This window comes from Myotis davidii, unplaced genomic scaffold (genome assembly GCF_000327345.1).
Source record: "Myotis davidii unplaced genomic scaffold, ASM32734v1 scaffold205, whole genome shotgun sequence".
NCBI classification, from domain to species: Eukaryota; Metazoa; Chordata; class Mammalia; order Chiroptera; family Vespertilionidae; genus Myotis; species Myotis davidii.
In genome coordinates this window covers 4,745,784-4,761,662 of record NW_006297573.1, presented here as the reverse complement: position 1 = coordinate 4,761,662, position 15,879 = coordinate 4,745,784, and the positions used below count along the sequence as shown (strand labels likewise).

General features: G+C 39.7%; 1 protein-coding gene across 2 annotated transcripts in view; it reads left to right on the top strand.

Moving 5' to 3' along the window:
* Positions 1 to 15,879, top strand: part of GRIN2B (glutamate ionotropic receptor NMDA type subunit 2B) — a 416,163-nt gene that overhangs the window by 296,970 nt on the left and 103,314 nt on the right. For both annotated transcript variants that reach the window (XM_015570169.1, XM_015570170.1), the window contains exon 5: positions 11,280 to 11,394. In XM_015570169.1, the coding sequence (XP_015425655.1) occupies positions 11,280 to 11,394 (115 nt within the window). The remainder of the gene's footprint in view (positions 1 to 11,279; positions 11,395 to 15,879) is intronic.

The window sequence follows — 15,879 nt, the reverse complement described above, 5'->3', positions numbered from 1 at the left end:
GGATAATATGCCCAGAGGGAGAGAACAGGAGTAAAAAGTCTTGGCCCTGAAATTAGGGAGTTTCAAGGGAAAATATATGGAAAAGGAGAGAGAAAGGATTTGTGAAGTATAAGGAGAACCAAAATTATCCTACTTTAAACAACAAATACACAAGTGAAAGAAGGGTTGCTGAAAACTTGGGTGTGTCAACTCTTAGAAACTCTATAATGTCAAGGAGAATGCCAATGAGGCAAAGTCTACTGATTTTATTTTATTTTTGTTGACTTTTCCTTGATTATTGATGACATACATTGTAATAACAGTTTTAGTAGAATGATAGAAGCAAAGGGAGTGAGCGCTGGTGAGGAAATGGTAACATTGTTAGAGTTTATGCTGGTTTTATTTTTGTTGACTTTTCCTTGATTATTGATGTATGTACATTTTAATAACAGTTTTAGTAGAATGATAGAAGCAAAAGGAGTGAGCGCTGGTGAGGAAATAGGGGCATCGGTGTCAATTACTTTTTTAAAAAGTAATTGCAGTAAAAAGATGTAAAAACTGCAATTACCTTTCACAGGTTGGAAAATAAATCTCTTTGTGACCTGCCCTGGTCAACAAACAGTTAATGGTATAAATGCACAGTAATTTCAGAAGCATTAAAGATCCTGTTTCCATGGAAACAGCACCCTACAGAGAGAGAAAGAGCTAGGATTCCCTGACAAAGGAGGAACAGCAGAGTTCTGTCCCCCACACAGTACAGCAGGGAGAGATGATTACACGTTTCTTTCAGCTTCCCTGGGAAGGTACAGTTGGGGTTCATGGTGCTGTCCTGTTGAGGATGAGGGAAGAGGAAAATGAGTTTGGTTTGAAACATTCTTGCTCTCACCTTGCTTTAAAACCTGACTCAAAGGTCAAGCCCATTTTAGAATACTGGAAAAGACCAATGGGTGTCTAACTAAGTCACTAGCTAAAATTCTAACTAACTAACTAAACATGTTTGATCTTCCCCCAACCTCTGTATTCTAACCTGGTCTAGAAACAGTGCCATAAAGGACTGTGAGTTAGAGCAACTCCTAAACAACACAGGTGTTTGATCAGCACCTTCCCATTATGGTTTTCATCTTGGTGTATTCTTCTTATTTACACACTTCATCTCACTGTTTTCAGGTCTATGATATCCCTTTTACTATTGACTAGTATACATTTCCTGCATCTTCAAACCCAATCATACTTTTAGGGATGGGTCCTCCCACTAATTTTAGCCCCAGAAAGCTGTGTCTTAAACTGTGGTATAGGAACCCCACTAATAAATTCCTCGTTGCTAATTTTCCTGACACTTCACTTTCTCTACTCCCATATTATATCCCACTTTGCAGCTGGGATGTGGGTGCGTTTTTTTTTCTGCTGGTCTTTCCTTGGATCCTAGACTCAAGAAATCATTTTTTAGTTAATCTTCACTTGAGGGTATTTTTTCCATTGATTTTCAGAAATAGTAGAGGGGAGGGAGGTGGAGAGAGAAAAAGAGAGAGAGAAAGACACACAGAGAGAGATGTGAGAGAAACACATTGATTAGTGTACTCTGACTTGGGCCAAAGAACCCAGGCCTGTGTCCTTGACCTGGAATTGAACCTGAGACCGTTTGGTCCTTGGGCTAATGCTCTACTACTGAGCCTCACTGGCCAGGGAAAAATCATTTTAAGTCCTATGTGAAAGGACTTTATCCCATGCCGGGTGTGGTTCATAACTGGCTCTTTTGAAAACAGAGCGTGGGTGTGGTTCTGAACAAGTCAATAGCCTTCACCACTCTTTGTCATTGTAGCATGACATAACTATGGAATGCCCATGACCCTGAAAGACATAATCTTCACCCAGGCATCATGCATGTACTGTGGGTGAGTATGGAGGTATTGCCAATGTGTTGATTTTGTTGACCGCTTAAGGTATAAGAAAGAGGAGAGAGGGGCTCCAGTACAGGGAAGAACAAATTAAGGACATTGGAGAAAGGCCAAAAGGAAGAGAAAGGCCTCCTTATTCATTTCCCTTGATATCATGCTCAGGTCACTTTGGATTCTAGACCAAGGGCTTCTTGGGCATAGAGGGGCAAAAGTAGGTTTACCGCTGTGAGTATGCAAAACACAGAGCTTATTCTTGTGTTATTATTTATTAATTATTGTGTTATTTTCCATATGAACAATTGTAAACCTACTTTTGCTCTCTCTGCCCAGGGTTTCTTTCAATAAGTTGGAAAGCTCACCAGATGGAAGAGGCTGTAGCGCAAAGTTGAAAGTCCTAGAGAAATCTTTGCCAGTCATTGTTCGGCTGGTTGTGGCTTAGTCCCTGAATAGCATTGCTAGCTCGTGAACTAAAATGGGTGTCAGAAAGGCAAGTCTTCACCTTAAAATCATTCCTAGGCATAAAAAAGAAATAGCAATGTTCTCAGTGATCAGCTAGCCTTGGAGCTGTTATGGCATTTTCTCTGGGAATGTCCCACCACTGACTTTGGATGGCCTGCACTGGGCTGTATTGCAGCATACGGAGCACGTAATCTATAGGAAAGGAATTTTATTCAGTGCTTTTAAAACAAAAAGTGATTTTTAACTTATGCATAGCAGGGAAATATGTACTTAAAAGGAAAAAACCTCTAGCAGCAATAACATTATCCAGAAGAGTTACTTGGTTCCTTCCCACTGGGTAGTTGCACTTGCCTGCCTCTAGAAAGTGCGTTCCCCGTAGCACCTTAGCAGGTCTTGCTCATAGCAAAGGTGTCTAAGGGTTGTGGGTGAGGACAAGAAGGATTTATTTTTCATTACTGAGTTCTATACACAGTTCCCTGAATGAGAAACAGCTTTAGCACACTTAATTAATTGGAATAAAAATGTGGCATTGCTAAGTTCTCTAAGGAACACTCAAGATGAGTGTGCCTCCTGCAAAGGAATTTTAAAGAGAATTACATAGTGTTAAAGCTGGATTCTGGGAGGTCAGATGGGGGTCATTTTGAGGAGTCATTTATTCTAGACTAAAATGATGGGGATATGAGCTCATCTTTTCCCTTCCTTGGGAAGTGAGCTTTATATTGAAGTAGTATGATTAAGTGATTCCCCACTGCAAAATACCTTACAGAGGTCACTAATCATGGTAGAAAAAACAAATGTTCCCAAGCCTTAATAGTTTGGAATATTGTGGGAATGAGGGGACATGTACTATCTTGATGGTTCTGTGGCCCCCCCTTACCTGCAGGGGATATGTTTCAAGACCCCCTGTGAATGCCTGAATTGGGAGGCCCATGAATTGGGAGACTTGAATTTAATGTACCAAGGAGTTGGCAGCATCTCCCCAGGCCTTAGTGTATTTAGCTCTAAATATGAAAGATTAGACTGTGATTCAAAAGTTCCTGCAAACTGTTGCATTCTCGAATATCCAGGTGATATATTAAAAAGGTAATCATAATAGTAACAACAACATCAATTAAAACATAAGGCTCATGTGTACAGGGACAGATAAGTGCAGTTCAAAGTCTTCTGAGTACAGAATCATTTAATCCTTACAATAATCCTATGAGATAGGTACTATTATTATGTCACATTTTTATGGTGAAGAAACAAAGGCAAAGAGAGTTTAAATAATTTCTAAGTTAACACAGTTTCCAAATTGGTGGATGAAAGATTTGATCATCGGAGTGCAGTGTCCTTGCTCTTACTTAGCATATTTCATGGCCTGTTATTATTGTTGCTGAGTGATACTGTATTACTTTCCTCTTGCTTCACTTATTCTGTTTTCGCTTTTATTTTCTTTCTACTCATTTCTCACCACCAAGCATTTTGAGGCATTATCCAGGCCTTTTCATTCAGTTGAGTGTAGTATATATCTTACTAATGAGAATAAGCTTTTGGGCTTGATCCTACCATTTGGACCTATCAGTAAGCTTGGAGGAGAATTGTCCCCTGGCTGTGGCCTTCCACATTGATCCAATTTGGTGAAAGGGTACAAATGGGTAGATACAAGGCTGTCACAGCTGGTGGCAGGGCCACTCAATGATTACCATCTTTCTGGAGGAAGGTTAATGTACTCTACTTTCTTATATTCAAGCAGAGATTGTTGGGCACTGTCCCACAATACTTCTGTATGTTCTTGCATTTCAGATAAAAGTAAGTTAGCCCAGACAGTGTGGCTCAGAGGTTGAGGGTGGACCTATGAATCAGGAGGTCATGGTTTGATTCCCAGTCAGGACACATGCTGGGGTTGCGGGCTCGATCCCCAGTAGTGGGTGTGCAGGAGACACCCAATCAATGCTTTTCTCTCATCCTTGATGTTTCTAACTCTCTCCCTCTCCCTTCCTCTCTGAAATCAATAAAAAAAATACATTTTTAAAAAGTAATTAATGGCATTCAGTCATGAAGCAGAATTCAGGTAATACCTACCAGAAATTTTTCATTGTTAGGCATAGGGGCATGAGAAGACTTTTCCATTGCAGTAGATGGTGAATTGACACATCAATGACAGCAGTTCAATCTAGATTGCTAAAAGGCCAAAGCACAATCTCACCACCAGCAGGAGAGAAGAAGTTTATTAAATGTATAAGTCAGTCTTCAAAATATTTAAATATCTCATTCATTTAACACTATGAATTTAGAATTTAAATAACTAAGATGTGGACTAGCTGGACTTGAACCTTTTATGATTTGAAATGAATTATTTTATACCAAAATAAATTAATGGTATAAATACCATTTCAGAGAAAAATTGTAATCTACTGGAAGACAAACTATTTTTAACCTGTCTCAAGTAATTATAAATTAATATTACAATCTGCTCTTTAAAATCATTTTTCTTGAGGTTCTCTACTAGGTATCACTTTGCAGAAATAAGAGAAAAGGATTGAATTTGACAGCTTAGGAAACTGTTATTTCTAATTATTTTGTAGAACAGCATAATTTAATATTTTTATATATGACATTATATGTGAAAGGAAACCTTTAAAACTTCTGCAAATCCCTTTTCCTTAAGAAGAAAACTATTGTTGGCAAGAATAATTCATGTGTCTTGAAAACACTGACACATAACTTAGGAACTTGTGGATCTAGGATTTGAGTAGAGATGGTCTGACTGCACCATCCTTGTTCTTAAATACCACCGTGAACTGACTGTTGCTACTGCTGGTGGTGGTGGGATGATGGTGTGTGTGTGTGTTGCATACTGCATTCCTTTCCTCTTCCAATGACTGTTTTTTCCTTATTTTCTTTCTACCAGCATTTTGGGGCATCGCCTATGTCAGTCATTTGAGTTTAGGATATCTTACTAATGAAATATTTCTTATGGGTTTGACCCAGAAGGTCCCATTGGTAAGGCCAGAGGAGAATTGTTTCTTGAATGTGGCCTGCCACAGTGACCACATTACACTGGATTTGTTGTTTGGGGTTCATTTTAATAATTATGAATTTTTAAGTTGGGGGGAAAAGTCAGAAATTTCTATTTAGTCTACCAAACTGTAACATCAAACATCTACTTTTTAAATATCATTACCTTTTTCTCTCAGTACTGGTCTCTAATTAGGGAGCTTTTAAATGATTTAAAGTTCACTATTTCTAATCCTTTAGGAAATTGTTTTCTACTCTTTCAAGAGAAGACATGTCCACAAAAATGGCAATCTCTATTTTTTCAATACTCAACCAAGGATATGTTATTTTAAAAACTAATTTTAGAGACAGAGGAAGGGAGAGAGAGAAACATCAACCAGTTGCCTCCTGAAAGCACTCCAACTGGGGATGGAACCCAAAACCTGGAATTGTGCCTGGACCTGGAATTGAAGCCACCACCTTTTGGTGTATGGCTTGTCATCCAACCAACTGAGCCACCCAGCCAGGGCAAAAATAGTAATTTCTAAAAAGAGACCAGAGAAAGAGTTTTTGAAAATCTGCAGTTTTGCCATTGGTGGAGTTTAATAATGTAACTAGAGGCCTGGTGCATGAAATTCGTGAAGTGGAAGGGGGTTCCCTAAGCCCAGCCTGCACCCTCTCCAATTGGGGACCCCTTAGGGGTTGTCTGACTGCTGGTTTAAACCAGCAGTTGGACATTTCTCTTGCAATCTGGGACCGCTGGCTCCTACCTCCTCACCTGCCTGCCTGCCTGATTTCCCCTAACCCCTCTGCCTGTCTGCCTGGTTACCCTAAACTCTTTGCCTGCCTGCCTGATCACCCTTAACTGCCTCTGCCTGCCTGCCTGCCTGTCCACCCATAACTGCCCTTCCCTGCCTGCCTGATTGCCCTAACCCCCAGATGACCTGATCGAGGCCCCAATTGCCCTTCCCTGCTGGCCTGATCACTCTTAACTGCCTCTGCCTCGGCCCCCACACCATGGCTTTGTCCAGAAGAAAGTCAGACATCCGGTCAACCTGGTCTAATTATCCTTTTATTAGTATAGATAGCCACAGTATTAATCAGATGAAATGTAGAAACAGAGAGCATGTCAAAGGAGCATCCCTGAACTTCCCTCATCAGGTAGGTATTATGATATTTTATAGGTGAGGGAGGTGATGGCTTTAAAAGGTAAGTGACACACCAAAGACATGATTATAGTTGTAGATTTTTCAGAGCAGGAACATTATAAACAAGGGCTCAAGAATTCAAGTCTCCTGCTTGGAACTGTGTTCCTTTATTGCTCTCTCATAATAACTGGAGAATGGAAACTCAGAGTTATGGACCATTTCACCATTTTTGAGGCATGGTGGTGAGTGGACAGAGTGCTGCATCGCGGGGTGAGGACCCCTGAATCCTGTCTCCAGCAAAGCCACCAAACACTTCTGGACATCATCTGCTTTATCTGAAAATGAAAGGATTGGATGAGATAAGTGACTTACTTATCTTATTACCACATTAATGGACATTAACAACAACAAAAAATCTAGAGCCTTGTACCTATGGAAGGCAAAATGAGCATTGTTGGTGCCAGGACTTTTGGTTTGCTGTGAAAATTCTAGCTGAGCCCTTTGGAACACCTCCCACATGGGGCATACTGCTAAATCATTGCTTTAGGTATCAGCGTGGTGCAGTGGATGAGCTCTGAGTGTCATGGTCAAAGTCAAAGAGACACAAGGGCTTTTCACCTCAGCTTGACCCTGTTAAACCTACTGGAGTATGACTTTGGCAATAAAAAGCAAATATATTGGCTCTGAGCCCTTCAGGGTTCTGAGGTTTACAAGCAGGAGTCAAGGGAGAAATGAGATGGATTTTATATTGTGCAGTCCATATTAGGGATCTACCTAGTCTAGGGCATAAGTGACATGAGAATACTAAAATGCACATCTGGGGCTCTGCAAACCTGATTTCACTTCACTTGGTGATGCAGCAGAAAGAACCATGAACTGACTATCAGAAGTCCTGAACAAGCAGGTCAAGTTCACCTTGGAACGTTGGGTAGCAACTTAGGACCTATTTTCTCCTTTCTAAAAGTAGAGTTATCAATGGATAATTCCTGAGTTTTCTTCTAGTTCTAGCAATTTGAGATTTCTGTAATGTTGGAACTTTTGAGACAGGCCATCAGGGTTCTTGTTGGTCAAACTACATCCCGGAGACAAATCAAGCACTAGTTTTTAAATACCAAACCTTGATAAGGCTTTCAGTGGATTAGAGTCTTATAGGCAGAGCATCTGAATTTGGCTGCCACTCAAAGCAAGGCTTTCTGATTGCATACTGAGGACAACACATTTAAAGTAAAACAAAATAGCAATGGTATCTCTAAATCTTATAGTTTAACCCTTTAGCAAGGGTTGCATCTGGAACTGTTAAGGCTTTAAGTCATATTCAAAATTGCCAAAGTGCAGTCAGATGCAAAGTTGGGCGATTTCATGTTTTATGGAAAGTTAAATTGATTAATATCACCACTTGACCTAGTGTATCTTCCATATGTGGAATGCAATCTCCATTCCTCCACTGTGTTCCATTGATAATTGAGTCTTGTTAAATGCAATCATCACACTTTTCCTGAGGTCTAAAATAAGATAGGTAGTCAAATCATGTCACTGTATTCTTTTTCTGAATGTCTTTTTATTGTATAAACTTATATTTATATCATATTTTACATAGTCTTCTTATTCACTATTTCATGTGATCATCACAATAGCTGTATCTGATAAACTGGAAGTAAAAATGGTATTTCCATTTAAAGAAAAAAGGCTGAGGTTCAGGTGCCAAGGTCACATGTCTAGAAATGACCACACTTTTCATTACCACTGGGCATCCTTATGCAAGGCGGGTGAATATTTGTAAGCTCCTCACTAATAACTAAATGCTGGCATGTCAGAGGGAGTTACTCAGAAAAAAACACAATGTGAATGATTAATCTAAGTAGTGCTAACGGATATTAATGATTAAAGAATACTTTGGAGAAGAATATTTTCTATATTATTATACAATTTTTAAATATTTTTTATAAGTGTAAACTATGCAAGAAATACCTAGATAAAATAAAACGAACCTGTTGAGATGGAAGAAGATGAATATCTCAGAAAGAGAAAAATTTATAAGGAAAATCAGAGGATCTGGAGCAAAAATAACTAAAGAATTTACCTGTAGGTCAATTATATTGCTTGTTAGCATTTTATTTTCTCAAAGTTTGAATTTCTCAACGTGTACACTGAATTCAATGCTGTCCCCTTCAAATAAATTATAATGAGAGGCTATATACTTATTCCATTCATGCTGCCTATTACTTGAATTCTTTCTTGAATTTCACTTTTATAATTGCCTTCTGAAGTGGACACTTTCTTTTAAATCTCAGTGCTGTTTTATAAATTCAGAATTATCAGAGTGATAGAAGTAATTTATTTCTCTCCCTCCCTCTTTTCTTCCCTTTTTCCCTTCCTCCCTCCCTCCAATTATCCTTTCCTCCCTCCCCTCTCTCTTTCCCCTTCTTCCTTCCTATTCTTCTTCCCTCCTTTGTCTTCCCCTTTATTGCTTTCTTCTAAAAAAAGAGATGAAAGTAAATTTGTTACATCTTATAAATCTCTGAATATTTCTAGAAATTATTCTAAGCAATGCAGTGTTGTTGTAGTAACAACATATTTCCCAAGTAAATTATGTTGTGTACTCAAATTCTGGTTTGTTAAAATATTTTATTTTATACCTTTGTAATTATAGTCCCTGAAATGAATGATATAGGGATTTGGTTGAAGTTATTGAAAACTATAGGAGACATGACTCTTATCTTCTAACTAGTGATGGGCTTGAGTAAGCATCGCTGAGTGAGAGATGAGGAGCAGTGCAGGGTATGGAGGGGATGCATGCCATGTGGAGCATTGGGTTGAATTAGGGGTGCTACACTTTTATCAATTGGAAGTGCCCAGAGAGAGCAGCCAAAGGATGATGGAGGGAACTTGAAGCCATAGCATATGATAACTACATGAAGGATCTGGGGATACTAAACCCAATGTGGCATATGAGAATCAGGATGGTACGGGAGGGAGGACATGGGGCTGGGAATGTGGCTTAAAATGTTATTTCTGCTTCCAATTAGCTGTGGAACATTGGGCAAATAATCCAACCTCTCTTACTGATCTCATTAAAAGTGTGCAACTTAAATGAGTGTTAGCTTTCTTCAAAGATTAATATTATTTTATTAGGGATGCATGATAAATGTCTTCAAATACTTCAAGAGCTCTCGTGTGAAAGAAGGAGTAGAACAAAAATGGTATAATATCTAAGGAGGAGACCAGGCTCAAGGGCTTGCAGGGCACCAGTGAGATGGCTACCTTGAGGGTTGAGAGTAGTGATGAACTCCCCATCAGTGGGAGTATTCAAAAAGAGCTGTGAGGCCCAAGTTTATGATGCTATAGACAGGAAGTATAAACTGCAAGAAGTGGTGAACTAGTTGATTATGTATGTGTCTTTGAATTCTGAGATTTTAAGATCTATCTTAAGGGTTCCTCCTGGTTACATTTGTGAAGCTACACAAGACCAGAGAATGAGAGGCTTAAAAGATCCCAGGCAGCCCTAAAAGTGAGAAGAAATCCATGAGAGTTTGGCTTATGATGCCTAATCATCTTTATCATTGCCTAAGCCAGGGATGTGGAACCTTTTTTCTGCCAAGGACCCTTTAGATATTTATAACATCATTTGCTTAAGATAATTCAATTAATATAACTTTAAGTTGACTCCTGATGCTTTCTTCTTCTCCCCTTCAGTGTAATATTAGGAAGTCATTGTTGGCCATATATCTAAAGCCCTTTAGGACCTCATGTCAGTGATAAGATACTCCCTTTGCTTCTTAGCAGAGACACATCTCACAGTAGCATCAGGCTGAGGCTCCAGAGTAGCATGTCTTGTGGACACACAGAGCTAATCATTATTGATTCCTTGGTCCCTTATGGTAAAGGGACATGAATTACTGTCAGCACAGTTGAACTAATTTGGTTGTAATGAGCATGTGTATGGAAATTCCCAATGAGGGAACTCTTCAACAGATCAGAGTGGCCAACAGGGTAGATTGGGTGAGTGTAGGTGCAGGTGTTGGAGAGAAAGACAATTTCATTGGTCTGATTCTAGTTATTTCCAGAGTTTTTGCTAATTTATGAGCCTGTGCCTAGAACTCTCTGTGAAATGCCTCTCCCTCATTCTCCCTTTGCCCCCAGCATTTTCTGTTCACTGTGTACAGTACAATAGCCCTGGTTCCCAGGTGCATCTTGTGGAACAAGATCCTGGACTACTAGACTGATCTCACATCTCTTAGAAATATGGGCTAAGCTGGATCTTAGCAGGAGTTCAAAAGCCTATGAATATCTCTGGTAGGGGGAGAGAGCCTAAGCTCCAATATGCCACCTTTCTTAGCAGAAAGTTGCCATGGCACATTCCCATTTTCTTTTCTTGTTTCTACCACCTTTAATCCACTGCTTTTAAAAATAATTGTTAACATAATGAGGGTTCACTATGCACCAGGTCCCATGGTGAGTTATCCCATTTAAGCTGTGTAAACCTAATAAAGTAGATTTTTTATTACCCCATTTTTGTAGGTAAAAAAGAAGAGTGATGTTCAAAAGGCTAAGTGATTTGCTCAAAGTCATAGCTATAGACTAAATTCAAACATGGTGCCCTTATTTCAGATTATTAACTTCTCATATTATTCCTATGATGTGAAAAGTTGATGACTCTATTGAGTAATCAAAAGTTCCAGGGTTACCACGTTTCCACATGGTATTTATATATCTATCTATGTGTTTATCTCCATCCACCTTTGTCTCTTTCTTTCTAGCTATCATGTTCTTGACATATGTTCTTCATACTTTTAACCTTTCTTTTATTTTATCTTCACAGGTATCTGATCAATGTCACTTTTGAGGGGAGAAATCTGTCCTTCAGTGAAGATGGCTACCAGATGCACCCGAAACTGGTGATAATCCTTCTGAACAAGGAGAGGAAGTGGGAGAGGGTAGGACATGTCTTTGGCAATTCTCAAGCACACTAGAGAGGAAGGGGTGGAAAGTTTGCAAAACAAATGAAAGCAGTTTCTTGGTTTTGCTCTCTGAGGCAGGGAGCAAGAAATCAATACTCTGAGAACACAGAAGAAGCTATTTCTTAAACTTGTATCTTCATTTTCTTGCTCTGTTGGTTAACCAAATGATTATTTTCTTTATGTATTGCCCTATTTATTAGTTATAGTGCTGTATGAATCATGACTTTGTTTTAATGGAAGATTATGCATGTAACACAATTTGGTGAAGAAACCGTGTCTGGTACAATTTAGAAGTCATGTCCTACATGGTACACTAGGGAGGCCTAATTTATGAGCAGGCAGGTGTGGATTTACAGTGCTGGGAGGCCTGCCATGCAAGTTTCTTCTCAGGTTCTCTCCCACTGCCAGCTAGTCACAATGTCTAAAATTCTACCATTAGAAATTATGGCCTAGGTTTAATTCCCATGTCCTCTACTAACCATCTTATCTACTTAGGGACCTTGTGCAGATCTCTTCACCACTTTTACCTCCACTTCATCATCTATAAAATGGGAATAATAATAGCACCCACCATCATTATAGGGTTATTATGAGGATTAAATATTATTATATGTAAATGACTTGAAAAGGTGCCTGGCACATAGGTGGCACTCCATAGGTATTAGTTTGTATTATACTTCCTGATTCCTAGTCAAATTCAAACGGTCCTGAGAGTAATGCCATCAGTGGTATTTCTCAGAGTGTGTTCTGCAGGACCCTGGTCCCTTGAGATGCTTTACTGAAAAATGGTTCTGCAGATAAATAAGGTTGGGAGATGCTACCTACTCTTTCTCATCCTGAGAGATTCTCAGAACATATTAGCATTTGAAAGTTCAGAGGTATCTTTTAGCAAAAACAAACCACACATATTTTCTACTATTTAACTTGGCATTTCCCAAAATTATTTTAACACAACACCCTTTTGTTCCTGAAATTCATATTCTGTGAAACACCTTGGGAAACATTGATCTAAGGCAATTTCTACAGACTCCATGGACTGATTGGCTGAGAACAGGCTTTAAGATGTCAGCGTGACTCTCACTATGATGGAAACCAAGCTCTATATTTCAACAGAGTAGCCAGGAAGAGGCCAGAGCTCAACTTTAAATTCATGGTCTTGTTACAGAGAGCCCTGGACAGATAGTATATGACTGCTCACCTGTGAAACTGGGCATATGTGGCTCAGGTAGTGGAACCTAGGACCTTATTCTTCAAATTGAAAGACCTCCATCTGTCATGTTTTTCCTCATTTCAGGGCACAGTATAAGGCTTACATTATGCCTGTTGTTCTTGATTAAAGTTGCCCTCCCTCCTCTGAGTTATCATTTGTTCAGAAATGGTTGTTCCCTGGGCTCCTGCTCTTCATCCCAATCAAGCTGATTTTCACTGCTGCTGTAGAGACAAAATAATTTAGGAAGTGTGCTGGGACCCTCGTGTGTAATAGGCACTTCTGTACATCTCCAGAAGAGGAGTTATTAATAACTGAGGCTTCAGGCATGGATCAGAAGACGTCCCGCTGGGGTAGCTTTTGTGAGGTAAACTCATGATTACTCTCTCAAGTATGGGGCATCTCAAACTGTACTTTCTTAAAGAGATACCACTTACTATCAGTCGTGCTGGCTTCTCTTCCTTAGGCTGAAATCTGAGGCCTGCGGTTCCCACCCATTTCCAAAACTAGATTCTCTACCCTGGAATTTGGATCCTCCCCGCCCCCCTTTTTTTTTTATCACTTCTACCTTTATTCTAGCTCTTGAATGTATTCCTTACTTTTTCTATTATCCAGGAACACTGTGATTTTGATATGTATGCCTTCTTGCCTCTTGATTCCCACATTTGTCCATTCAGATCAGCCCTTAAACATGGATGCAGAATAGGCTTCCTAAGGCATAATTCTGATTATGTTTTTTTATTTGCCCAAAACCCACTCAAAGTTTCTGTGGTTTATGGATTGGGTCTAAACTTTACTCTTTCATTCAAGGCTCTGGTCTACCTTTCAACTCCTGCCTTTCTCTTCTTTGTTTCCCGTCTCATCATCAAACTATGCTGGACTCCTCTCTGTCCTGAGAGTATACAATATGTCATGAGGTTTCCTTTTCCTGGGATGAGTTGTGTAATTATACAAATAATAACCAGCCTTTGAAACCCAATTAAAATGTAGCTGTATCCTTCCCTGATCTTTGACCAAAATTTAATCTTACTCCCTCATCCCTTGTAGCATTTGCCCATACCTCTGTTGTAGCCTGTGTTAGGGCTGTGTGCGTGCATGCATGCTTCCGAAGGCCAGAGGATGTGTCTTTTATTGTGTCCTCACAGCAGCCTGGAAGAGTGTGTGTTACATTGAGCAGTTCAATAAATATTTGTCTAATGAATGAGAACCATTACATAATACAAGAGTCTAAAATCCATCATTAGGAATCCAAGTTTATGATATTGCCCTTGATACAGTAGCTAGGTTTTTGTTGTTTCTGGTGGTGGGAAATAAGGTCTGTGTGTAGGCTGAGTTTTCATAGATCATACTTTAAATGTACTAATGGAACTTATTATTTAAAGAAATTCTGTGGATAATCATTTTGTAAAGCATTCGGAGAGGGGATGAAATTACAGAATAGAACATTTTCATATCGACTTGGTTAAATCAGGGAACACTGCTGGGGAGCGATCTTTAGTGTTCACTGAGTTCACAGAGCCACGCAATTTCTAAACTAGGAAGTTCTTGTTAGGGCTCTCTTGTGGGCAGGAAGGGGTGGCAGGAGCCAGGCACAGCTCCAGGGCATGTCTTAGATGTGGTGAAATCACACATCACACTGTGGGAAGTTGTACTGTTTCTTTCACAGTAACCCAAGCCCCAGCATCATTCTGCATTCTCAGGATTCCTGATACCACTCCTACAGGTCCCTCCTTGTGGTCCAGGGGAGATTTAGTATCTGCGGACTCTAGAGAGGCAGGCACCAGGGCAGGATCTTACAGTGAGGAAATGGATACTGGGAAGATAACTTGGGGTGGTGAGCGCACAATACAGTGTTCAGATGTTATGTTTACCAGTGTCACTCCAATAAATTCAAAGAAAGTGGGGGAGAGAAGATAAGCAGGAAAGGAATCTAGGTTTATGGAAGAAACATTGGCTAGGAGACTGGACTCTCAGTCATGTTCCTAACTGGCTGTGTGACCCACTCTTTTCACTTTTCTAGAACTTCCTTTCCTGGTGTCTAAAATTGAGGCATGAGATTAGGAAGATTTGTAGGGTTCTTTCCAGCTCTAACTTCTGGGATTAAAAATCCACATTGTAAATAGGCACTTGGAATGAAAATCAGGTGAGAGCTGGAGCATACAAAAGAAACTGGAGTCTATTTTTAAGGACAGTAGCTCCCAGGACAAATGTGTCATTCTTGCCATTTAAGTAAACATCATCTCCTCAGAAGGTCTTCCCTGTTGGCTTGAGACAAAGTAGCCACCCAGTCACTCTATCACAACAGTTTATTTTAATTTTCTTCAATATACTTACTATCTGATGTTTGCTCATTTGATTGCTGTTTGTTTATTGCCTGTCTCTTCACACCAGGATGAACACTCGATGGGAACAAGGACCTTGTTTTTGCTTCCTCTAGTTCTTACACTAAGAAGAGTGGACACTTGAGAGATAATTGTTAAATAGATGAAGAATCCATAGGCATAGGAGATTTAGAGTATTGGCCAGCCACTTCACTTCTACCCGAAAGTCTCCAGTTTAGATAGAGTGGTTTACTGAAGGGAGCGTGAGAGCAGGTACAGTGTCCGCCTTCAGAGTGAGTGCTCTGAGTGCCAACAGAGGACTGGTGACAATCTTCAGTGAGCTCACTGTCCAGTGGACACAGGCCTGACCAGGGTTAGCAAGCAGGTCCAGGAAGGCTCATTGAGTTGTTGGTGAAACATATGATGGGATTCCATAGGGTTCCTTCAGGATTTTTAAAAGTAGTTTCAAAGGTACGATATTATAAATGTGGTTTATTTTCAAAAGACATGAAGTCCTGGCAACATAGTCTATGGGACTGAGCATGGCTTTGGAAATCAGAAAGAGCCCAGTGCATGTGGACATTTATCAGCTGTATAAACCAAGCCACTGATATTACCTGAGTCTCTTTCCATCTTGTAAAATAGGGCTTTATGTAAGGCTGTTATAAAGATTAAAGGAGACTTAATAGTGAACCAACAGTTAGTAGTGACTGAAATACAGCCAGTATCCAGCAAATATTATTTGGTAGTTCCTATCCTCCTAGTGTAATTTTTAAGGTAATATTTGCTCATAGTATAAAGTCAAATGGTATTAAAGAAAAAAAAGTCAAATGGCCCAACCGGTGTGCCTCAGTGATTGAGCATTAACACATGAACCAGGAGGTCACAGTTTGATTTCCGGTCAGAGCACATTCCAGGTTGTGAGCTCAATCC